Source organism: Pichia membranifaciens (genome assembly GCF_001661235.1).
Source record: "Pichia membranifaciens NRRL Y-2026 unplaced genomic scaffold PICMEscaffold_2, whole genome shotgun sequence".
Classification (NCBI taxonomy): domain Eukaryota; kingdom Fungi; phylum Ascomycota; class Pichiomycetes; order Pichiales; family Pichiaceae; genus Pichia; species Pichia membranifaciens.
Window position 1 is genome coordinate 250,353 of NW_017566983.1, and position 22,016 is coordinate 272,368.

Below are 22,016 nucleotides of genomic sequence, written 5' to 3' on the forward strand. Positions count from 1 at the left end.
TCTGTATAGAATAAAATGTTTATCTGCAAAATACACAAGATGAAAGGATGAATAAAGGAGGGAAAAAAGAGAAACGGAGCGTAGCGCCATCGAGGCGGACCCGACGGGGCCGCCGGACCGGCTCGTGCTTGTATGTATGTCTAAGGGTCCCGGCACTAAACCGTGGCGGAAGAGTGGTCGGAGGGCTTGAGCGGCTGCTCGACGGAGGTGGCATGGGAGGCCTTGTCCATGGACTTCTCCCACTTGTTCTTGCGCTGCTCCTTCTTCTTCTTCTCGAACATGGCAAAAACCTGGAGCCCGACAGGCATGCCCTTGACCTCGTCCGGGTCGTCCATCTTGCCTTTGTTCTTCTCGATGTGTGCCCGGAGGTCTGAAGAGACGAACTTGGCGTCCAGGATCCGGGGAGGCAGCTCCCAGTCGCGTGGCCACACCTCCACCTTGCCCTTGGCGCCCAACCCGCCCTGGTCGTTCTGCGCCATCAACCGGCGGGCGGCCTGCAGTCGCTTGTGTCGCCACTCCTCAAGGTCCTCGTTGAACAACTCCCACACGCAGTTGACGCATCCGCTCATGCAGCAGTTGTCCGGGTCGATAGGCCGGGCAGGCACCTTGACGCCGGCAATGAGCTTGTGCTTGTTTCTGTACGACAAGTCTCGACGGGACGACTGTGTGGCCGTCTTGGACGACCCCCCGAACACCTGTTCAAAGCTGGGAGCCTTGGTTCCGGCCCTCGGGTCGAACACATGCGACTTCGTGTCCGACGCCCCGGCGACCGTGTCCTCGGGCCGCATGTGCACGTCCTCCCTCTGCTCTAGTCTGGCTCTCTGTCTTGCAATGTAGTATGCGTCCGTGCGGACGATGTTCAGGTCCGCAATGGCAACCACGGCGTCGTAGTACGCGTATCTGCCAAACGCATACACTCCGATCTTGCTCGGGGTCTGTGTTGGCACAGCGGAGTAGCATCGCTGTGGGGCAGCCTGGGGGATTCGACGACAGAGTCCTCTGATGTGTGCTGTCTTCATTTCCGGTGTGCGGTGTGTGCTTGTTCTCCTCTATCGTCTGTGGCTTGTCTGTGGCTTGTCTGTGGGCCCTGGCGGCGGCAGAACACGTCGTGGCCAGAGGAGAAGAGCATCTGATATGGACTGTGCACAGATCCGGGAGAGGAAGACGAGGCTTCTCGGGGAGAGGGTGTGAAAAAGAAGGAAAGGCGGGGAGAGGTGAGAAGTGGGAGGTGAAGGAGCCGGGGACGGGCCGGGGACGGACCGACGGCCACGCTACTTGGGGGTGGGGTGTCTGCAACGTAGACAACAGCCTCTACAATGTCCACATCTGCCGTCCGAAGCACCGACGTGGGCGGCGGCCCGTTGTGTCGGCCCGGAAGACGGCCGCAGCTTTGCGGCAGGTCGTCGTTGTCCTGGCGGGTGGTGGCGGCTCCTGGGGCAAGCCGTCTTCCGAAGTATCCTGGCAAACAGCGATCGGAGAGCAGGCCACAGGCGTGCAGTGGCCGCTGGCCCACGTCATGTAGCCGCCGCCGTCGTAACCGACCCGTCACGAAGCCCGCTGGCCGCTGGCCGGCGGTGCAGATCGGTGCCTCATTTTTCATGTAGCGAGCCCGCTCGCCCTCTCCGTCGGTGGCTCTGACAGTGTCTGGAGGCGACGAAGAGAAGGGCAGAAGAGGAGGAGAAAGCGTAGGAGGAGCAGGAAGTGCTGGTCATTGAGGCATAAGCCAGAGAAGCAGAGAACAGGACAGAAAAGCATCGCAATGATAATCCGTTTCAGATCAAAAGACGGCCAGTACCGGTTGAGTTGCGAGGGCGACACTCCATTCCAGGACGTGCTCAGCGAGCTTGTGCTCACGAAGCTTCCGCCAATGGACCCGCAGACGCTGTCGGTGACGATGCCTGGGCCGGACGGCGGGGAGAGAAGCGCCGGGGAGGTTGGGACGCAGACCGTGGATGGCCTCGGGTTGAAGAACGGCGACATGCTGATGTTGAAGTACACGGCGTCGAGCGGCAACGAGGGCGGGGGCCAGAGCATCTCGGGCAAGGGCAGTGTCCCCGAGAGCGTCGGCATCAGCAAGGTGATTGACGGGTCGGCGGCGTCGACGTCAGCACGGGCAGCTGCCAAACAGTCGGCGCTCGACGACGAGCTCGACAGGGACCCGGGCCTCATTCCGAGGAAGCGGGGCCCGCTCTGCAAGCACACGGACAAGGGCATGTGTGAGTACTGCTCGCCGCTGCCGCCGTGGGACCGGGAGTACCAGGCGGACCACAACATCAAGCACCTGTCGTTCCACGCGTACGTGGACGAGCTGAACGCGAAGGTGAACAAGAAGGAGGGCGGGTCGAGCTACATCCCGCCGTTGAAGCCGTCGGACTTCGCCATCAACAGGAGGTGCCCCGCGGGACACGAGCCGTGGCCGAAGGGCATCTGCTCCAAGTGCCAGCCGTCGGCCATCACGTTGCAGCGCCAGGAGTTCCGCATGGTGGACCACGTGGAGTTCGAGAACAGCGGCATGGTGAACAACTTCATCAACGCGTGGCGGCTGAGCGGAGTCCAGCGGGTGGGCCTGCTGCTGGGCCGCTACGCCCGCTACGACAAGATCCCGCTCGGCATCAAGGTGCAGGTGGAGGCCATCTACGAGTTCCCGCAGGTGGACCGCGAGGACGGGCTCGTGCTGCAGCAGTGGGACGACGAGCACCAGGTGGAGGCCCTTGCCGACGAGCTCGGGCTCCAGCCCGTCGGCGTCATCTTCTCGGACTTGTCCGACGCCGGCCGCGGCGACGGCAGCGTCATCTGCAAGCGCCACCTCCGCTCCTTCTTCCTCTCTTCGCTGGAGATCCTTTTTGCCGTCCACTGGCAGCTCAAGTACCGCAACCGCTGCAAGTGGAGCGAGACCGGCGCCTTCTCCAGCAAGTTCGTCACCTGCGTCGTCAGCGGCAACAGCAGCGGCAAGATCGACATCAACGCCTACCAGGCCGCCGAGTCTGCCGAGGCCCTCGTCACCGCCGACCTTGTCTGCGCCTCCACCCACCCGGACCAGATGTTCATCAAGCCCGCCACTCCCGACCGCTACGTTCCGGACATCTTCTACCAGAAGATCAACGAGTACGGGCTCCAGGTCAAGCACAATGCCAAGCCCTCCTTCCCTGTCGAGTTCCTCCTCGTGTCCCTCACCCACGGCTTCCCGGAGAAGGACACCGGTCTCTTCCGCACCACCGACGCCACCGCCCTTGCTCCCTCCGCCTTCCCCGTCGAGAACAGAGAGTACCTGGGCGACCACGCCGACCTCCGCACTCTCCAAACCTATTTCTCCTGCTTCCACACCCCGTCCAACACCGACCCGGACACCTTTCTTGCCGAACTCAGCAGTTTCCATGTCTTGTTCTTTCTCTTCTGTGCCAACTCCGTGCTCTCGGATGCTGACCGCCGTGTGGCGGTGCGCGCCGTCCGCACCCAGGACCCTGCGGTGGCGGTGCAGCTTCTCGACAGCGACGGCTTCAAGACGTTGCAGACCCTCTGTCGCATGGCCTAGCGGCGCCACCCAACAGAAACGCGGTCGATCGACCTTGCGGTCGATCGACCTTTCGGTTGTTTTCCGTCGATCGACCGCAGAAAGGAAAAAAAAGGAGGTGGCCGCTGCTCCAGCGACGCGTCGGTCGGATGCAGGAAAGGGAACGTTCTGGAACAAACGAGGAAAAATTTTACCAGCGACCCCGGGCGCCGGGCAGGAGACGTGCCCAGAGCGTACTTATAGGACGGCAGGGACATTCGTACAGTGATGACATGTGTAGTTTGAGAATTGTGTAGGGTTAGATAGAGAGACAGAGACAGAGTTAGTCAGCCACAGCAGCTAGTCAGTCAGTCAAGAAACACAGAACAGCAGCATAGAAAATGTCCACTCCATTTGGTGTCGATTTAGGAAACAACAACTCTGTCATTGCGGTGGCAAGAAACAGAGGTATTGACGTTGTCGTCAACGAGGTGTCGAACAGAGCCACGCCCTCGGTTGTCGGGTTCGGAATGAAGAACAGGGCGATCGGCGAGACCGGTAAGAACCAGCAGACGTCGAACTTGAAGAACACGGTCACAGGGTTGAAGAGACTGTTGGGGTTGTCCACCGAGTCGCCAGACTTGCAGGTCGAACAGGCGTTCTCCACGGTGCCATTGGTGGGCAAGGAGGGCCAGGCGTGCGCCAAGGTCAGATTCCAGGGCGAGCAGCAGGAGTTCACGTCCGTGCAGCTGGTGGCCATGTACTTGAACAAGTTGAAAGACAACACCGAGAGAGAAACCAAGTCCACTGTGAAGGACATCTGTCTCGCTGTCCCAGTCTGGTACACAGAGGCGCAGAGAAGAGCCGCCGCCGACGCGTGCAAGATCGCCGGCCTCAACCCGGTCAGAATCGTCAACGAGGTCACCGCCGCCGCCGTGGGTTACGGCGTCTTCAAGACCGACTTGCCAGAGTCGGACCCCAAGAAGGTTGCCTTCATCGACATCGGCCACTCCAGTTACACCTGTACCGTTGCCGCCATCAAGATGGGCGAGATGAAGGTCCTCGGTACCGGCTACGACAAGCACTTTGGTGGTAGAGACTTTGACAAGGCCATCACCGAGCACTTTGCCGACGAGTTCAAGGAGAAGTACAAGATCGACATCAGATCCAACGCCAAGGCCTACTCCAGAGTCTTGGCCGCCTCCGAGAAGTTGAAGAAGGTCTTGTCCGCCAACTCCGCCGCCCCAATCAACATCGAGTCCGTTATGAACGACGTCGACGTCTCTTCCCAGATGACCAGAGAAGACTTGGAGGAGTTGGTCCAGCCCCTCCTCAAGAGAGCAGCCAACCCTGTGCACGAAGCGCTCAAGATGGCCGGCCTCACCACCGAGGAAGTCGACTCCATCGAGTTGATCGGTGGTACCTCTAGAATCCCATGTTTGAAGAACACCATCACCGAGATCTTCGGCAAGCCTTTCTCCACCACCTTGAACCAGGACGAATCCATCGCCAAGGGTGCCGCCTTCATTTGCGCCATGCACTCTCCAACTTTGAGAGTCAAGCCTTTCAAGTTCGAAGACATCAACCTACACTCCGTCACCTACTTCTGGGAACAAGGTAGCGAGGACACAGACCACCTGGAAGTCTTCCAAAAGGGCGCCTCTTACCCATCCACTAAGATCATCACTCTTTACAGAACCAAGGACTTCGAGGTCGATGCTAAATACACCCACCCTGAGGACTTGCCTCCTGCAACCAACACCCTGATTGCCAAGTGGTCTGTCTCAGGTGTCGAAGTCCCAGAAAACGAGGAATCAGCCACCTGTAAGTTAAAGGTCAGACAAGACCCATCAGGCTTCTACACCATTGAAGAATCATACATTGTTGCAGAAAAGGAATTCAAGGAGATTGTTGAACAGCCAGAACCAGAAAAGAAGGAAGAAGCCGCAGAAGGTGAAGAGGGTGAAGAAGAAGAAGCAGCAAAGGAACCAGAATACAAGATTGTCAAGAAGCTTGTCAAGGTCAAGGACTTGAACGTTCAATATTTCGGCCCAACCCTCACCAAGACCATCCTCGACGAATTCCACGAAAAGGAGTTCAAGATGATCGCTGACGACAAGCTTGTTGCAGAAACCGAAGAAAGAAAGAATGCTCTTGAAGAATACATCTACACTTTGAGAGGTAAATTAGAAGAAGAGTACAAGGACTTTGCTAGCCCAGAAGAAAAGGAGAAGTTGTCCAAGATGTTGATGGACACCGAAGAATGGTTATACGACGAAGGTTACGACTCCACCAAGGGCAAGTACGTTGCCAAGTACGAAGAGTTGGCATCCATTGGTAACCTTATCAAGGGCAGATACAACGCCAAGCAGGCCGAGTTGAAGCAAAAGAAGAACGAAAAGAAGGAAGCAGCAGCTGCTGCAGACATCTTCGCTAAGATCGCTGCCAACAGAAAGAAGGATGGTGATGGTGATTCCGAAATGAAATAGATGTGCCTAACTCCCATATCTATGAGTTAATTTCTCAGATCATCCGTTTTTATTGCCATCGTTTGAAGTGAAATGTTTCTTTTTCTATATACAGTATATATTTATATACCTACATATTCCTGTCGTATATTCGGTATCCTTTTGTTACTCTGCACACCATTGCGCTGTACTTAAACCATTCTGATCTATATAATAATGCACTTTAATATTAAGCTCTGGGATATCGGAGAAGAATTAAGATCAGTACATCGACATGCGTGGCTGACGAGCCAGCAATCGATCGCTCCGCTTTTTTTCCCTGCTCCAAATACTCGCTCCGCCGAAGACAGCCTATACTGGAAGTGGTCTTCGCATGTTTGGCCCAACCTGTTGCTCTGAATGCAGAGTATTTCTGCAAACTATAGATCCTGGTGGTGCCAACTTTGAGCGAGAGCCGCAACACTACAGGAACATCCGTACTTCTTGCACACGATACCAGAGGACAGTGGTGCAGAAGCGAATTGAACCTCCCACTATCGTATCAGCCGAGTGACAGATAAGATTTGCACATTTTTTTCATCTCCTCTCATTTAGCATTTGACGATGCCGTCAAGCAACAGTGGTTCGAACTACACCAGTAATGATAACATCCACGATGAAAAGATACGGCATGCTGTTGAAGCTTCTCCGAACATCCTCACTCATGACACAGAGTTCGATAAGTTGAGGAGGCAAGAGCAACTGCCTCATCATTCACAACCTGCCTCATCGAAACTTTCATTGGCACTGCAAAAACAGCAGAAATCAAACCCCGGTTCATTGAACACTTCGGTAATAAACAGGGATGAGAGCCTTATAAATGCCGAGGTCGAGCGGAAGTTGACTATTCCAGATGCTTCATCTTTTACCGATTCCTCCAGTTCCAATTCCAAGTCCAGTACTTTATCCCATCAGAATCCAAATCACCAGACTCTAGCACGGTCGATAACGAGTACAGATGCCAAGGGCAAGAAAAACCATGGTTTGAGTGTGTTGACGTCGATCAACGAACCGTTTGCTGAAGTCAGTGAAGAAATGGTACACTCGGATGTAGTAGGCTCTAATGTCGTTACTATAACGGAGACCAAGATTCTAAAGCAAACATTGAAAAACAACCTACTACATGATGCAGACAGTCCAGATGTCAACAGAAGACGAAATACATCGGGGTCGGAACATTTCAATACTCATAGAGAGTTAATCAATGACATTAATGGGGACACTCACAGAAACGATTTCTATGATATGGACACAGACAAGAAAAAAGACATGGACGATGAAGAAGAAGAAGATACCGATGATGAGGATCTCAACGAGCAAGACCTCCACGTTGTGGACTTTTCACTGATAGAAGACGACGAAGACGACGATGAAATAGACCCAAACAATAGAGGAGTGAAAGAAGCAGAAGAAGATTTAAGCGAATACAAAGAAGGAGGATACCATCCGGCATACATTGGAGAAACCTATAAGAACGGAAGATATATATTAGTAAGGAAATTAGGATGGGGTCATTTTTCAACGGTTTGGCTTGCAAAGGATACTTTGAACAACGTTCATGTGGCTATGAAAGTGGTAAGAAGCGCACAAGGGTATAGAGAAACTGCAGTGGATGAAATCAAACTTTTAACAAAGATAAATATAACCGACGAAGAGCATCCTGGTCATCAATATCTCATCAAGTTGATAGATTACTTTGACCACAAAGGTTGTAACGGTACCCATATCTGTATTGTGTTTGAAGTTTTGGGAGAGAACTTGCTAGGTTTGATAAGACGTTACAAACACAAGGGACTCCCGATCAAATTTGTCAAGCAGATAGCCAAGGAAATTCTACTGGCAATCGACTTTTTACATAGAAAATGTGGTATCATTCATACAGATATCAAGCCTGAAAACATCTTGATCGGCATTTACGAAGTCGAAGCTTTGTTAAATTACCTTGAAGAGACACAATGGGAACGCCACATATTGAAGAAGATATCTAGCAGAATTTTGAGCAACGGAAATGGTAGTATCGACACCAAAAGTTTGACTAACTTAGCGAAGGCAAGAAATGCGTCCTATGGTAAAACACGATATGGTAAGAGAAGGGCAAACACAATTGTCACCGATTCCCAGCCTTTACCATCTCCATTACGGTCACATTCCAACTCTTTTTTTAATTCGCCATTGAGCAGATCACTGAACAATAACAATTCTGCAAATACCGACGAAAACCAACAAAATATCCCAATCCCCCTGTCTGCTTCGTCGAATCTTAATAGCGGCAGCATAGCTCGCTCGAGCTCATTCACCTCGTCTGAATTGCCGAGCCGCATGTCATACAAAGATATTCAGTCGATTATGGATAAACAAAATGAGACAGAGAAAAGTCTATTTGATTATGTTCCACCAAGTGCAGACGAAATCGTCGATGACGATGTTATTAGAGTCAAGATTGCAGATTTAGGGAATGCATGTTGGACCTTCAAGCATTTTACTAACGACATCCAGACAAGACAATATCGATCTCCCGAGGTCATCCTAGGAGCCGACTGGGGCTGCTCTGCAGATATATGGTCCATCGGATGCCTGATTTTTGAGCTTTTGACAGGTGATTTCCTGTTTGAACCAACAGTAGGTCAATCATTCAGTAAAAATGATGACCACTTGGCCCAGATCATGGAACTTTTGGGACCAATCCCTGAAGAGCTAGTTAAGTCCTCACATTATGGTAGACGCTATTTCCATTCAAACCTTCGTACGCTTCGCAAAATCCAGAATTTGAAGCCATGGCCGCTTGAAAGTGTTTTGCTAGAAAAATACAAATTCAGTGAACAGGATAGTTTGGAGGTTGCAGATTTTCTCAAGGGTATGCTAGTTCTTGACCCCAAGAGACGCATGGACGCTGCTGGTTTATCCAACCACTACTGGCTCAACGATGCCAACGTTGAAGGTCATATAGATAGAGAGGTAGGTACGAGAGGTGAAGATATAGGAGAGGGCTGGTATCGGGAGATCTCCAAAGTTTAGAGTTAGGAGGATAACTTACCATTACACTGTTACTATAGTTTTTTTTTCCGGTTTTTGTTAGTTGTATTGTCACACTTATATGTGTCATATCATTTGTATAATTATCCCTTTACATTTAATTTACTCGCATCTGGGTAGGTTTATTAGATCGCTTTTCCGTAATACGCGGTGCTGGTGATGAAAAAGTTCACAATTTTTTAGACTTAAGAACCAGTTATAAGGGTGAATGTGGAGAGTTGTCCGGGTTACATCGAGGTTACTTGTCACCAAGGTTACCTGTCACAGATGCCGGAGGCTGTGAATAGATACAGCGATGAGTTGTTGGAAGCGCTTGCAGTTTCCTTGAGGAATGAGACCAAAAGGCGCACGATTGCAAAGTATGAGGTCGAAAATGTATATCGCCATTTGATGAAAAATCAACCTATTCAAAATAATGCCCAATTGACTACTAGCATCTTGTCACTAAAAGTACTTTCCAACTTTGTAGCAGATGTTCCAGAAAATGCAGCCTTTCTAGTTGTGATGATTCAAGACTCAATACCAATAGTTCCGTTTAACATTGTACAGTTTCTAAGTAAGGAATCTGATGTGAAGGAGATCTCTTTATTCGCAAACGTTCAATTGATCCTTTTAAACAATATTCTAACTACATCTAAGGAAGCTTTTTCAAAGGAAGCATGCAATTTGGTTCTGGATAGGATTTTAAATCTTTTCACCTTGTGTGAAACCTCAAACATTGATATTGATAGCGATTCGATAATTGAAATCCTAGACGAATTTGAGTCAATTGTGGGAAAGGTTACCATTTCAAAGTTTTCCATAATACGAGATTTATGTCGGTGCATTAATGATAATGCGAAGGCGGTCGGCGATGACTTGATTTTCTCGTCATCTAAAGTTTGTCTGAAATATTCTTGCAATTTAGATCTCTCTGATGTCACGGTTGCAGAGAAGGAAAAGTTTTTTTTTGACCTTTATGATGACTTGAGAAGCACGGACGATGAACAGATTCTTTTGAACGTCTCTTACGAATTTAGGATAGGTTCTGAATCTTTTTTTCAAAGGCTACTTGATGCATTCTTCGATCTGAGAGGTGAACTAAAAATCAGCACGCACATTCCTATGGCATTGATCATAATTGCTAATGAAATAACGTCTGAAAATATTATGAAGATGTTCTTGGAGAAGGTTTCTGTGGAGAAATTGATCGAAATTTATTTTGCTCAAATTTACCCCCAACTGAACTTGCAGCTGCCATGGGAGCTACAAAGCATAGCTTTATTCAACAAGCTTCCAATAAATCAAATCGAAATATCAGGTGCTGCATTAGGTAGTTATATTACCAAATTGAGCTCTTTAATTGGATACACTACACTACAGATTCGACTGGACGTTGTGAGTTTGCAGGTGGTATTTTTGGGGAAAATTCTAGCTCAGACCAAGGAAATTGCTCAAAAGAACTCCATTTTGGCGTTCTTAAGAGATATTAAGTTGTTTAATGAGTTTGATAATTTCCCTGCTGGATTCAAGCAAAGTTTAAACCAGGTGTACTTCCCGTTCTTAATTTCTCATAAAAGTTCACCAGAGGAAGCAAGTGATGTTTTGCGCATCTCACTAACTGAAGCGAAAGAGATTTTACAAAAGTCACTTGTAGCTCAGACAGGCGTGCAAATCAAGTACTTGATAGAGCTGAGTCAAGTATTAGGTTTTTATGTGCAAATATATGCAAAAGAAGGATGGTTCCAAGAATCGTTCGGCATCCTCAAGGAGTCTGTAGAAGGTGCTCAGAAACAACTGGAGCAGGAAAATAGGGAACAGGGTAAGTATGAGCAAGTAGCATGGCAAGTACTTGAGGACAATATCAAATATACCGACGTGCTGCTAAAGCAGGGTTTGGGAATACAATAAATACATTTGCTGTAGTCGTTACTCGGTATATATTGGTCTATAAAAAGGCGTAGAGAATAAGTATTCCTATTTGAAAGTCGTAGAGGAGAGGAGGGGAAGAAAGAGGGGAAGAATATGTCAATGGTAGTGGTAACGCAAGAGTAGAAAAACGGAGTGTATCTCAAATATGAATAAATTAGTGTGTAGAGGGGCAAGGCGTTGCTGCTCAGTTCATCTTGACACGCTTTCTCCTGACCTCGACCAAGAAGCCATATCTGACGATTTCGTACTGGTCGGCTTCGCCTCTCATGTAGGTCGTCAGAATCATGTTATAAAGCACGAAGTAGTAGATACCCAAGCCGGTAAAAACGTGCCACCAGCCATGTCCTTCAAGAAGGATACCGAGGGGCATACCGAGATAGGAGCGTCTCCAATTTATTAGTGTTTTGCAGAAGATGTTGTCCAAGTTCCAGATGAAAAAGCCAAAGATGAACAAGGAGAAGGCGAGGATCAACAACTTGTACTGCCTGCGTCTGACCTGCGGGTCTGGAATGCACTCCTGGGTGGTTTTCACGGTTTTGTAGATGACGCCGAAGTTCAAGATAGCGTAGAACGCCTGGTGGAAGACGGGGTTTCTGTATACGTAGATGTAGATGTACGTGAAGAGCGAAGTGACGAGGAAGGTGCCGACGTTGGCGAGCAGGTGCCACGGCTCTGGCCTGTTCCAGCCCCAGATGTAGCCGAAGGGGATGGCGGTGACCCAGACCATGGGCAACTCGTCCATGAGCTGGTGCTCGTACCAGAGGGTGGAGTGGAACATGAAGCTGCCTACTCCGACGGAGGCAAAGCCCAGCGATATGAAGATGTACAGGAGGCCGTGGCCGTTCTTGAAAGTGGAGTAGATGTGGTGGGTGGCTAGGAGTATAAACCCGACGTTGGTGAGGGAGTTGACTATTTCTGCAATGTATGGGGAGAACAAATAGTTCTCCTCACACCAGTCGATCGTGGCAGAAGGGGGTCCCCAATAAGGCTCGAAAGCGGTGGTGGGGTAGGAGAAGCCGAACATTGTGTGAGTGTGAGTGTGTGTGGTTCAATGATGGCAACAGCGAGTCCGGACTTCACAGGAGCAGTGTCTGAAACAGCCCAAAACAAGCTGCTCGGGCATGAGGAGGGCCTGTAGGGGCCCGAGACAGGGTTGAGGTGGGCTTATTCGGAACAAACATGTTGCAGATTCCCCCGTTTGGCGGTTTCCACATTTGACGGCCCACGAGGGGTGAAGACGGCAAAGCAGACTCGTGCACGTGACCAAATTGCACGTGACATGTCACGTGCATCTTCCTTACTGTTGTCACGTGAGGACACCCACTTTTTCTGTTGCTATGGGCAGAAAACAAGGGAGAAAAAAAAAAGCAGTTTTCCCGAATGCGGGACTAGTAGACGAAGGGGTTAGTGGGACGGCTTGCCGCGGAGACGCAGGCGCATGCACAAAGAGATTCAAGCTAATGGCGGAAAGCGGTGAGGTGGTGCGGCCGCTGTGCCGATCCCGCCGGCGCGGTAGCAGCGCTCGGCCCGGAGCACTATGTCTCGGTAGTATGGCATGCGTCGCGCTGAGGGCGGCAGCTGCAAGCTCTTCCAAAAAGGCGGCCCAATAAGGGCGAGTTATAGCCGAAGGATTGTGCATGTGCCGCTAAATGTTGGGTGTGTGTAGGAGGTGGAATTATTGCACTATAGTGGCGGGGACAAATATACTCGGGAGCTTACACAGGGGGTTAGACCCGGAGGATGGGGCCGCTGTTGGCGGGGCTAAGTGGAGGGAGATGGCTGGAGATAAGTGGATCTAGGCGGCTTAAAAGCGAGGGCGGGGTCCAGAAAGCAAACAGAAGCGTGCGGGCGATCTAAGCACGCTCCGTTTTGGGGGTGGGCGGGGGAGAAGTCAATGGGAGTGTGGACAATAGTATTGGGGAAGGGAGCCCCGGGCAACAGTGACCGTGGCAAGCGGGAGGCAGGGAGGCAGGGAGGCGCTGCAGCACATTGCCACTGCGGACCGGCAGGATGTTTTTGCCAGACCTGGCGATCGCAAAGCATTCGCAGATGTCATTGCCTCCGCAGGGGTCTATTTCAACGCAGCGTTGCAGACCTGTCACAGATCCAGCCACGGCGACAACGACGGCGGCGGCAGGTGCTGCCTGTGTTCGCTCTCTCTGCACCCACGGGCATTTTCTGCTGTCACATCAGCCCCGGCCTGAAGCTGACCCCAGCACCAGTCTAGACTACACGCTCATGCGGAATTGCCTTTTAAAGTGATCCCCTTACCCCGCGAGGCGGGCCGAAATGCAAAACCGGGCCGATCTGCCTGGCAACAATAGGCGCTATTCAGCGCCCGTCGTGTCGCGAGGCACTACTGCGCCAGCGCTACCGCGTGTGCTTACAGCTGCAGATACATATTGTTCCGATGCGCTGCACTGCGGGCTAAATTGAGAAATGGCGGCATGCGGGCGGGCCGGACCGGTCTGTGTTACCTAATTCTGCTGAACTATCCAAGTTCTATATACGGCGGGCGGTGCTACACCCTACTAACTATACTGCTCGAGCGGTCTACGCCCTGCTATTTTTTCTGCTGTTCGGCTCTGCTAACCCCATTTTCTGTTCTCCGTACTACTATTTGACCAGCCGAGCGCGAAGAGCAGATTTGTGCAGTTCTCTTTTGCGCCGGTTTTCCTCCTTCATGATGAGTCGCCTCCAACGGAACTGGCATGCATTGATGGTACGTGTGGGGAAATACATGGAGATATCTCTCCAGCCGATTTTCTCCACCTCTTTCAGATGTCGGAGCAGCTCGTCATCCTTCTGCGTCCAAGTTGGGGAGCCAAAGGCCATCCTTCTGGCCTGGGTTGCGGCAGAGCTGTCGATGCTGCTGCTATCCGAGTCGTTGTCGTGGCCGGCGCTGGCAGTAGTGCTGACGCTCGAGTCTGGTATTGGGCCTTCTGTAATGCTGTTGGTCTTAGCATCAAAAAGACGCCGGGTTTGCTTCCGCGTGTTTCCCGAAGCAGAAGGGATCACCGGGATTAGGGGGTGGCGGTACGCCATGCAGCCCGGAATGGGGGTGAGAACAGATAAATCAAACGTCTGCGGAAAGGCTGTGCCGTCGATGTTGCTCTTCTCTTTGTTAGATGCAACTGGAGCCGGGCTAGGAGCACAATACTGCACATGTTGTTGCTGTTGCTGCTGCTGCAGCTGGAGCTGTGGAAAATGTGGCATTTGCGGTAGAGGTGGGAGTGGAGGAGCAACTTGCTTTTTCGTGGCGTAGTGCAATGGAGATAGGGAAGATGGACCGTAGATTCCGGGCGTGCTGGTTTCACTGTTTATAGTGGTGTTAGAGCTATCGATGCTGGCACTGTCGCTGGCGCTGCACGCACTGGCTGTCGTGCTGGAAACGGCACTGACGCTGTCATTAGCTTTGCTGTTGTAGTGGGCTGAAAATTGCGGATGAAAAAACATCTGCTTGGTTGGAGTGCTTAGTGGAACCTGCAGCGTATCTGGCGGCAGAGACTGCACTGCAAGCGGAGGCGGGATTTTCAGGCCCTGGCTGAGATTGTGCGACTCGTATGGCCCACGATTGTCATGCTCTTTGGTCGATAACGGAGAGGAGGTCGAGGATGTCGGAGACGAAGAGGAAGCCATATGATAAGGATGGTGTGGTGGAAACTGCAACTGGAGCTGATGTGGGAGCTGATGTGGGAGCTGAGGCTGGAACTGGTGATGGAATTGATGCTCTGGGTAGGGGTGTGGGTACATCTGATAGGGGTATGGAGACATCGGCGGCATGGAGTACTGGAAAAGAGGGGGGTAGCTCAGTGGCTGCTGCCGTTGCTGGCTTTGCCGTGGGTGTTGCTGCTGCTGGTGTTGATATTGCATCTTCGGCTGGGTTGAGTCACTAGCAGAGAATACGTCTGACAAATACAACGTGGAAAAGGTAGGCTGGAGGCAAGAAAATTGGCAAAATTTTCTTCTGCTTTGCTCTCTTGCCTCTCATCTTCGGGGAAAAAGGATGGCCTTTGTAGGGGAGAGATTCACCTTTATACCGGTGGATAAGGGTCTTCGCTACTGATACTGGTACACATCTGAGACCACAATGGCGGCGTAGCAACATCGGAACATGCAGGCTGTAGCCGCTGCAGCTGCAGCAGAATTTGCAACTTGCAGTGGGTTCATGCAGCCGAATATGGTATCCCGCGTCTGGCTGCAGGAAATTGCAGGGTGTGCGGCGTTACTTGGATCTACTACTGTGCAACGAGAAAACCAGAAAGCGAGACCTGAAAGACAGCAACAGAGCGTCGCAACAGGCGATTGGCAACCGAAAACAGACAGCAGCGCACGACGGCGACTCGAGAGGACCTATCGGAAAGCTGCGATCGACGTTCGCCAAGTACGTCGTCACCGGCGACCTCAAACAGGCAATGCGACATAGTCAAGAACAAAACAATACTCCTCACCGGTAGTCCTAGGCACTCATATGAACACCTACCCACCTGTACGCAAGGACACCCAAAGCCGAATTAGTAGCAAGAAACCCTGCGCCCAGCTGAGTTTCTCGAATCGCTAGTGTCATCGTACCTTCGCCTCCCCTTCTTAGTCGCTCGGTATTGGCGCTTAGAATAACACCACAAAACCGGTACCGTGGTTTTCCTCCTTCCGTCTACGCCGGCCTGCAGCCTCTTTTCCCGGACAAGCGCGGGAACGGCGCTGTCGCCCGCCCGGCAATTGCTTCTGGCGGCGCGCCCGGCCCGCCAAGCAGACACGTTATATGGGGCGGGCACGGGACAGATTTTTTTGCAGATCCTTCTGCTTCTAGGCAACGCTATTGTCCCGCTAAGACCACCAACTAGTTAGTTGTGTTTATGTCCGGATACGGGGGGACAAACTTTATTTGCTGCGCTACCCACGCTACAGATGCTACACAAACTACGCTGCGCTATGTTACGGCCTTGTATTCCCAGGCCCGCAATATTAATCTGTGGGAACAATATAGCTCACGGTAAGTAGAGAGAAGGATCGCCATACCAATTTGCACAAAAACAAACAAACAACATGTTCCTCCTGCACGCCCACGTTTCAAGGACATGACAGCGTTGCCTCCCCTCTCGTTCCCGCCACTACCGTCCCTTGTTGTTTGCACAGTTCCTATTATGACGCTTGTGTCCCACTCCATTCCGCTGCATTCGACTTCCTCGAAGCGATTCCGTACTGTTCTTTCGGGTCGAGTTTCCTTCCGACAGTCATGTGGACACAAATATAAATATCGGTTCCTTCCCCTCCTTGTAGTTCGGTGTGTACAGCCATTTTCCTGTCACTTCACTTCACTTTTCTTTTCCTGCTTCTCTTTCTGTATTCTAAGTCCTCTTAGTGTTCTCTTAGAAGCAACAAAAACCACAGACTTCTTGTTCCCAGCACCTAATGTTCAAGAACATTATTTCACTCGCTTCCATTGCCCTGGCTCTCATCGGTGGCTCTTATGCCGACGATCGTGATGTTTACCGTACCACTGCACAAGGTACCGGTGTCCAAGCCAGCGTCGCCTCCTCCTCTGTCGGTTTCAATGCAAGATTCTTCGACTACCCGGCCGGAGACTTGATCAGATTCAATGACAACAACTGGGTTGCAGACTCTTATTCTGCAGGTCAACCAAGAACCACCACCAACAGTGTCACCGTTCCAAGCTTCTCCTTCCAACATGGTAGTGGTGGCAAGAGCATCTACAACATGTACAACATCAACATGTGGAACGTTGTTGTTGAGTTGAAGGGTTACTTCAAGGCTCCAGAGACAGGTCTTTATACCGTCACCATCAACGAAGCAAACGATGGTGCTTGGATCTGGCTTGGTGCAGGTGCCTTTGACGCCTGCTCTCAAGAATCCTTGGAGAACACTTACGACCAGCTTCTCTTAGGTGTCAGATGTGATGGTGCATACTCCTCCTTCGTCTACCTTGAAGAAGGTAACCTGTACCCAATGAGAACCACATACATTAACATCTACTTTGGCGCCCAATTCCAATTCGAGGTTATCACTCCAAGCGGTGATATCATCACTGATTTCTCCGACACTATTATCAACTTCGACATCAACCAGATCGAATCATGTACTTCTGCTGTCTATGGGGACAATTCCAACAAACAAGCTGTTGTTGGCACTGCTGCTTCTGCTTCCGGTACCGGTCTCTCCACCACTACCGTCACCAACACTTTTGCTGCCACCACCACTATGGTCACCGTCGTAACCACCAACGGTGTTACCCAAACCACCTCCGTCGTTGTCGAACAAGTCTCTGCCGACGCCAAGGCCTTGCCAAACCCAGACAAAGCCGGTGCTACTGCAACTATCACCGGTAGAACCTTAGACAATGCTTACGGCTGCTCCATCAACACCGCTGCCGCTACCGCATGGCCTGGTTTCCACGCCTCCGTCTACAACTACGACGGGTGCTTCGGTTTCCTTGAATCCACCTACTACGCCAACGGCTACACCACCGAAAGCTTGATGGGTACCGGCGCCAACATCACTGCTCCAAACTTCTCTGTCAAGGCATGGTTAGGTAACACCGACACCATCTACGGCGCCCACTTGGACTCCTGGAAGGGTTACGTTGCGCAATTGACCGGTTACATCAAGGCCCAAGAATCTGGTCTCTACCAATTCGCCATTGACTACTCCGACGACGGCTCCATGGTCTGGATCGGCACCAACGACGCTTTCGCCTGCTGCCAACCAGACTCCATTCCATACGACTCTGCAGACGGCGCTTTGTTCTTCGCCAAGGACCAAGAGGCACGTAACGGCTACGTCCACTTGGACGCCGGCTCCTACTACCCAATCAGAGTCGTCCTCGTCAACTGGTACGGTGACTCTGTCATGCAAATGTCCATGATCACCCCAAGCGGTGACTACATCAAGGACGACTGGTCCGACTTTATCGTTTCCTTCCCAGAACTCGAGACCGGTTCCTGTTCCGCATAAGTGTGGCGTAGTTCTACAATATTGGATTTTTGGTTTTGGAACCTGGAGTATTGGATTTTTGATTTAGTTTAGTTTTGAACCCTGGATTTTATTTTTCTTGTTGTCTAGCGCACTCTGTGTCTTTAAGTAGTCCTTTCTAATCCAGTCTATTGTACTTGCCTGCAGCAGAGCGAATCCGGTCGTTACCCGCGTCCGCGGTTCTCGTTTTTCAGCATCTGGAGTAGTGCCCGACTGGCCGTTTGATTTGACTGGTCTGTTCCATCCGGGTGCCGTTCTTCCTCTCCCTCCTCTCCTCCCCCGCTTGGCCTCTCCCCGCCCCCTCCGTGCACACCACGACAATGTTTTCCAGACTTGCCATCCAGCCCGTCAGAGCCGCCGCCAGAGCTTCCGCCGCTGGCGCCGCCGCCGCACCATCCCGCAGGGCCCCACAGCTCCGCTCCTTCGCCTCCACTGCGGCAGCCCTCGCCAAGGAGGACGTCGAGGCCGCCCGTGCCACCAGGTTGTCGGCGTTCATCGAGCAGATCCGCTCGAACGAAAAGGTCCACTCCCAGCTCAGAAGCGTCCAGCTCATCATCGCCTCGAAGATCAAGACCGCCGGCACAGATCCCTCCCTCATGCAGCAGATGCAGTTGCTCAGCGACAAGGAGGTCCGTGCCGAGATGCTCAAGCTCTCGGATATCATGAAGGAGGAGAACGTCAACATTAGCAAGGAGGACGTCGGCTTCTTGATGCAGTGCTTGAAGGCCCAGATGGACGAGGAGAAGTGAGCACCAGCCGCTTCTTCCAAACGCTGTACATACGCTCCGACCGTTTCCGACCGTCTCTATACACTTTCTAGTTCTAATGCCCTCTTTCCCGTCTCTTTTCCCTCTCCTTCCTGTCCTTTCCTGTCCTTTCCTGTCCTTTCCTGTCCTTTCTTCCCTCTGGTAGTCCCTTTCCGCTGCACCGCCACAACAGGGCCAAGGCCCTCCGCGCATGCGCCACACAAAAAGGCAAAAAAATGCGAAAATCCGCACGCATTTTTTTCCTCGGCGGGAATTTTCCACCAAGCAGCGGGGACGCTGGCGGCCACACACTCCCACGCATACAGTACAACAAGAGTGTTGGCCCTAGGGAGGGACACACACACAGAGACGGAGTGGGGGTCAGCCGTCTGGCAGCTCGAATAGAGGCAGGACAGAAAAAGATACACAGGGGACGGCAGCCATGGATAGACGCACTCTTTTGACACACCTGTCTAACACTCTCTCGCCGGACAACAGGGTGAGGAAGGCCTCGGAACAGCTGCTATTGGGCCTGCATGCGGAGGTGGTGCCTCAGATCCTGTCGGTGTTGCTTTCGGACGACGGGAGCATCCCGGGGCAGACGAAACTGGTGTGCTTGACGCTGATCAAAAACAGAGTGGCGGCAGACTGGAGCCACCCGGCGACGGAGGAGAAGACGAAGACGGCGGTGAAGAACCAGATCGTCGAGTACATTGTGCAGTTCCAGAACCCGTTTTCGGGCGCCAATCATCCACTCATTAGGATGTGCGTGAAGATCGTCGACATCATCCTGCTCTACTCGGACACGACGTTCCAGTTCGACCTGCTCAACCTCGCCAACGACCTCGTCAAGAAGGACCACGGCTCTGTGGACAACTTCTACATCGGCGTGCTCTTTGTGCGCCAGGTGGCCCGCCGCAACAGACACCTCAACACCTACGAGCTCCTCGACAACATCTCCTCGAACTTCTGCCCCGTCTACCTCGACTTCCTCCAGACATACAGCAAAGACCTCCAGGGAGGAGTGGCGGACGCAAACAAGAAGGTGCTCACGCACGAGATACTCAAGACGCTGAACTACGTGTGCAACACACGGATCCCGGCCTACTTCCAGGACGTACCGTCCAACGCGCTGCAGGCGTTGTGCTCCTCGCTCTGCGAGCTCTTCTGCCTCTTGTTGTCCAAAAACATCGACCCGAGCAACGTCAAGTGGATCGTGCGGTTCCTCATCAAGATCCAGGCGAAGGCGGCTAGCGCAACGGCTTCTGCCTACCCAACCGACTTCCTCAACTTGCTTCAGGGCTCCTTGGTACAGAGCAATGCATCCACCATCGTGGACGAAATCTCAAAGTCCTACGAGCTCTTGTCGAATTTGACAAACTTCGCAGACGACGGAACAAAGGAACGCACTCTTTACTATTTCTTGATCTATCTAACTAGATGCATCTTTGCGTTGACCTACCATTCCATCGAGCCTCATATCAACATGATCATCTCCAACATAATAGTACCTACGCTCTCAATGAACTCAGAGGAAACAGAGCTTTTTGAAGATGATCCGACTGAATTTATAAACACAAACTTGAGCTCGAACTTCAGTTACCTAGGGTCCTCAAACACACCATTCATTGACATATCCAACTCCGACATCAAGTCTGCTAGCTCGGCATTGATTGTTAGGTTAGTCGGCAGCAAACCAGAGCTTGCCTCCCCCTTGATATCATTAGCAGGCCAAATCTTATCATCTGGTGACAAAGCCTCCCTGCCGTGTGCCCTAAACATACTTAAACTTGTTCAATCGCATATTGATGAGGACACCATGAACACAGCCGTCAGCAGGTTGATTGGAATAAGTAAGAACTTATCGAACGAAGATATGTGGTTATGTTGCTTGATTTATGATTTCTTCTCAGACTTGACCACTAAAACGGTTGATCCAATACAATCCCACCTGCCGGTATCTTTGGAGCTATCGCAACCCTTGCCACTATTAATATCCTCATTGAAGCTCATGATTTTAAAATCTGATCCTAGAAATATGAATCTTGTGCAGATCATGCAACTTTTACTGACGGTGAGTGAGAATCAGACCTTGGAGATCATAAACGATATGATTGATTTCCTCGTTGAAAAATACCCACAGCTACTTCTTCCTTATAGCTCTGAACTTATCTCCAGTATGTGCACTTCTTTCCTTCGTGTATCAGAGGATGAAGCTTACGACACCAATAACGATAACAGTAACGATGCAACTAAGGAAACTAAACTCTTAGGCTTATTGGACAATATTCTGACAGTCGTCATTTCGATTCCGGATAAACAGGTGATACTTGACTTGAACAATCAGTTGGGTTGCGTGATATCGTTAGTGCTCGATAACGCCCAACTGGATCTCGTGGAGTCTGTCATGGAATTGGTGCAAGAAATAGATACAAAATGCAAGCAAGTTTTGAACCTGGACGCTGTAATAAACAGCTTCAAGAACTACGGTTATGACTATTTTGACTATTACCTGGGCTTCTTTCAATCCGTCTACTGCTATGGGGACCTAAAAGAGCGCAGTACAGTGACGGAGTTGTTAGGATGGATTGTTAGTGAGCACCCTTCAGGTTTTGATCCTGACGATACTGAATTTGTCGAGTTTTTGACCTGTCTAGTTTCTGAGATGGTGGTCTCGTGCAACGCGAACGAGGATGACGGCGAACTGAGCGACAAAGTATTCCGCACTGTTCTTGAAATGACGTTCAACTCTTACGAAGAGAAGGACGAGTTTTGGGGGAATAGGTATATTTTCCGCTGCATAATTGGCGGATTTTTGAAAAAGCCTATGATTGTGATGAACATGTTCGGCGATATACTAGACCAGGTGTTGGTGAAATTCAAGAACCTTATTGAGAATGGAACCTGGTGCACCGTGTATGATTTGAAATTGGGTATGCTTGGGTTGTTGGAGATTGTGAAAGGATGTGCCGACAACGAGCGTATAAGAAACATGGCAATCGAGGTCATATCGCTTTTGTGCGATCGCTACAACGGTGCAGTTGAACACAGAGAGAAACTCTTGAAGATCACAGCCGGCGAGGAAAATGGCAGTGGTGAAGAGCAGGACGAGGAGTACGATCTTTTGTCGGACCAAGGCTTTGATGAACTTAACAAAGTCAGTGTTTTGGATGACATCGACGTGGTCAGAGAGATCAAGACTTATTTAAACGTTTCTAACTAATCATTGTATCCTTTCAATCTATTCATTGCCATATCCTCCCCCCATTTAAGTTTCGTTTTCTTTTTTTGCGGTTTCTTACAAAGTAAAAGTACATGGACATCATAGAAAAATATTAC

The 22,016-nt window shown here is 51.0% G+C and overlaps 11 protein-coding genes across 11 annotated transcripts; 7 read left to right on the plus strand and 4 right to left on the minus strand.

Moving 5' to 3' along the window:
* Positions 1-155: 155 nt before the first annotated feature.
* On the minus strand, positions 156-1,019 carry PICMEDRAFT_10154 (hypothetical protein; the record flags this gene model as incomplete). Its single annotated transcript, XM_019159638.1, has 1 exon — positions 156-1,019. One exon carries the CDS (start codon positions 1,017-1,019, stop codon positions 156-158), a length of 864 nt encoding a protein of 287 aa, XP_019018238.1.
* A 740-nt stretch (positions 1,020-1,759) lies between these two features.
* PICMEDRAFT_19092 (hypothetical protein) lies at positions 1,760-3,517 on the plus strand (the record flags this gene model as incomplete). Its single annotated transcript, XM_019162105.1, has 1 exon — positions 1,760-3,517. A coding segment is annotated over one exon (1,758 nt), but the record flags the coding sequence as incomplete, so codon positions are not given.
* A 374-nt stretch (positions 3,518-3,891) lies between these two features.
* On the plus strand, positions 3,892-5,979 carry PICMEDRAFT_31487 (hypothetical protein; the record flags this gene model as incomplete). Its single annotated transcript, XM_019162703.1, has 1 exon — positions 3,892-5,979. One exon carries the CDS (start codon positions 3,892-3,894, stop codon positions 5,977-5,979), a length of 2,088 nt encoding a protein of 695 aa, XP_019018240.1.
* A 424-nt stretch (positions 5,980-6,403) lies between these two features.
* Positions 6,404-9,064, plus strand: PICMEDRAFT_15123 (hypothetical protein). Its single transcript, XM_019160678.1, has one exon. It carries the CDS (start codon positions 6,562-6,564, stop codon positions 9,010-9,012), a length of 2,451 nt encoding a protein of 816 aa, XP_019018241.1. The 5' UTR covers positions 6,404-6,561; the 3' UTR covers positions 9,013-9,064.
* A 233-nt stretch (positions 9,065-9,297) lies between these two features.
* Positions 9,298-10,920, plus strand: PICMEDRAFT_10158 (hypothetical protein; the record flags this gene model as incomplete). Its single annotated transcript, XM_019159640.1, has 1 exon — positions 9,298-10,920. One exon carries the CDS (start codon positions 9,298-9,300, stop codon positions 10,918-10,920), a length of 1,623 nt encoding a protein of 540 aa, XP_019018242.1.
* A 205-nt stretch (positions 10,921-11,125) lies between these two features.
* On the minus strand, positions 11,126-11,965 carry PICMEDRAFT_71242 (hypothetical protein; the record flags this gene model as incomplete). The annotated part of the gene is made up of 1 exon (XM_019163868.1): positions 11,126-11,965. One exon carries the CDS (start codon positions 11,963-11,965, stop codon positions 11,126-11,128), a length of 840 nt encoding a protein of 279 aa, XP_019018243.1.
* A 141-nt stretch (positions 11,966-12,106) lies between these two features.
* Positions 12,107-12,765, minus strand: PICMEDRAFT_107702 (hypothetical protein). Its single transcript, XM_019159712.1, has one exon. The coding sequence runs from the start codon at positions 12,578-12,580 to the stop codon at positions 12,248-12,250; it is 333 nt and encodes a 110-aa protein (XP_019018244.1). The 5' UTR covers positions 12,581-12,765; the 3' UTR covers positions 12,107-12,247.
* Positions 12,766-13,351: 586 nt separating this feature from the next.
* On the minus strand, positions 13,352-14,971 carry PICMEDRAFT_15128 (hypothetical protein). The gene has a single exon (XM_019160679.1). It carries the CDS (start codon positions 14,722-14,724, stop codon positions 13,558-13,560), a length of 1,167 nt encoding a protein of 388 aa, XP_019018245.1. The 5' UTR covers positions 14,725-14,971; the 3' UTR covers positions 13,352-13,557.
* Positions 14,972-17,550: 2,579 nt separating this feature from the next.
* Positions 17,551-17,886, plus strand: PICMEDRAFT_21704 (hypothetical protein; the record flags this gene model as incomplete). The annotated part of the gene is made up of 1 exon (XM_019162219.1): positions 17,551-17,886. A coding segment is annotated over one exon (336 nt), but the record flags the coding sequence as incomplete, so codon positions are not given.
* A 365-nt stretch (positions 17,887-18,251) lies between these two features.
* Positions 18,252-18,680, plus strand: PICMEDRAFT_71245 (hypothetical protein; the record flags this gene model as incomplete). The annotated part of the gene is made up of 1 exon (XM_019163869.1): positions 18,252-18,680. One exon carries the CDS (start codon positions 18,252-18,254, stop codon positions 18,678-18,680), a length of 429 nt encoding a protein of 142 aa, XP_019018247.1.
* Positions 18,681-19,119: 439 nt separating this feature from the next.
* On the plus strand, positions 19,120-21,900 carry PICMEDRAFT_10162 (hypothetical protein; the record flags this gene model as incomplete). The annotated part of the gene is made up of 1 exon (XM_019159641.1): positions 19,120-21,900. One exon carries the CDS (start codon positions 19,120-19,122, stop codon positions 21,898-21,900), a length of 2,781 nt encoding a protein of 926 aa, XP_019018248.1.
* Between the last annotated feature and the right edge of the window lie 116 nt (positions 21,901-22,016).

Excerpts from the sequence above, each read along its gene's own strand:
- PICMEDRAFT_15123 (XM_019160678.1), top strand. The coding sequence starts at position 6,562 with ATGCCGTCAAGCAACAGTGGTTCGAACTACACCAGTAATGATAACATC.
- PICMEDRAFT_107702 (XM_019159712.1), bottom strand. The coding sequence starts at position 12,580 with ATGCACAATCCTTCGGCTATAACTCGCCCTTATTGGGCCGCCTTTTTG.
- PICMEDRAFT_15128 (XM_019160679.1), bottom strand. The coding sequence starts at position 14,724 with ATGCCGCCGATGTCTCCATACCCCTATCAGATGTACCCACACCCCTAC.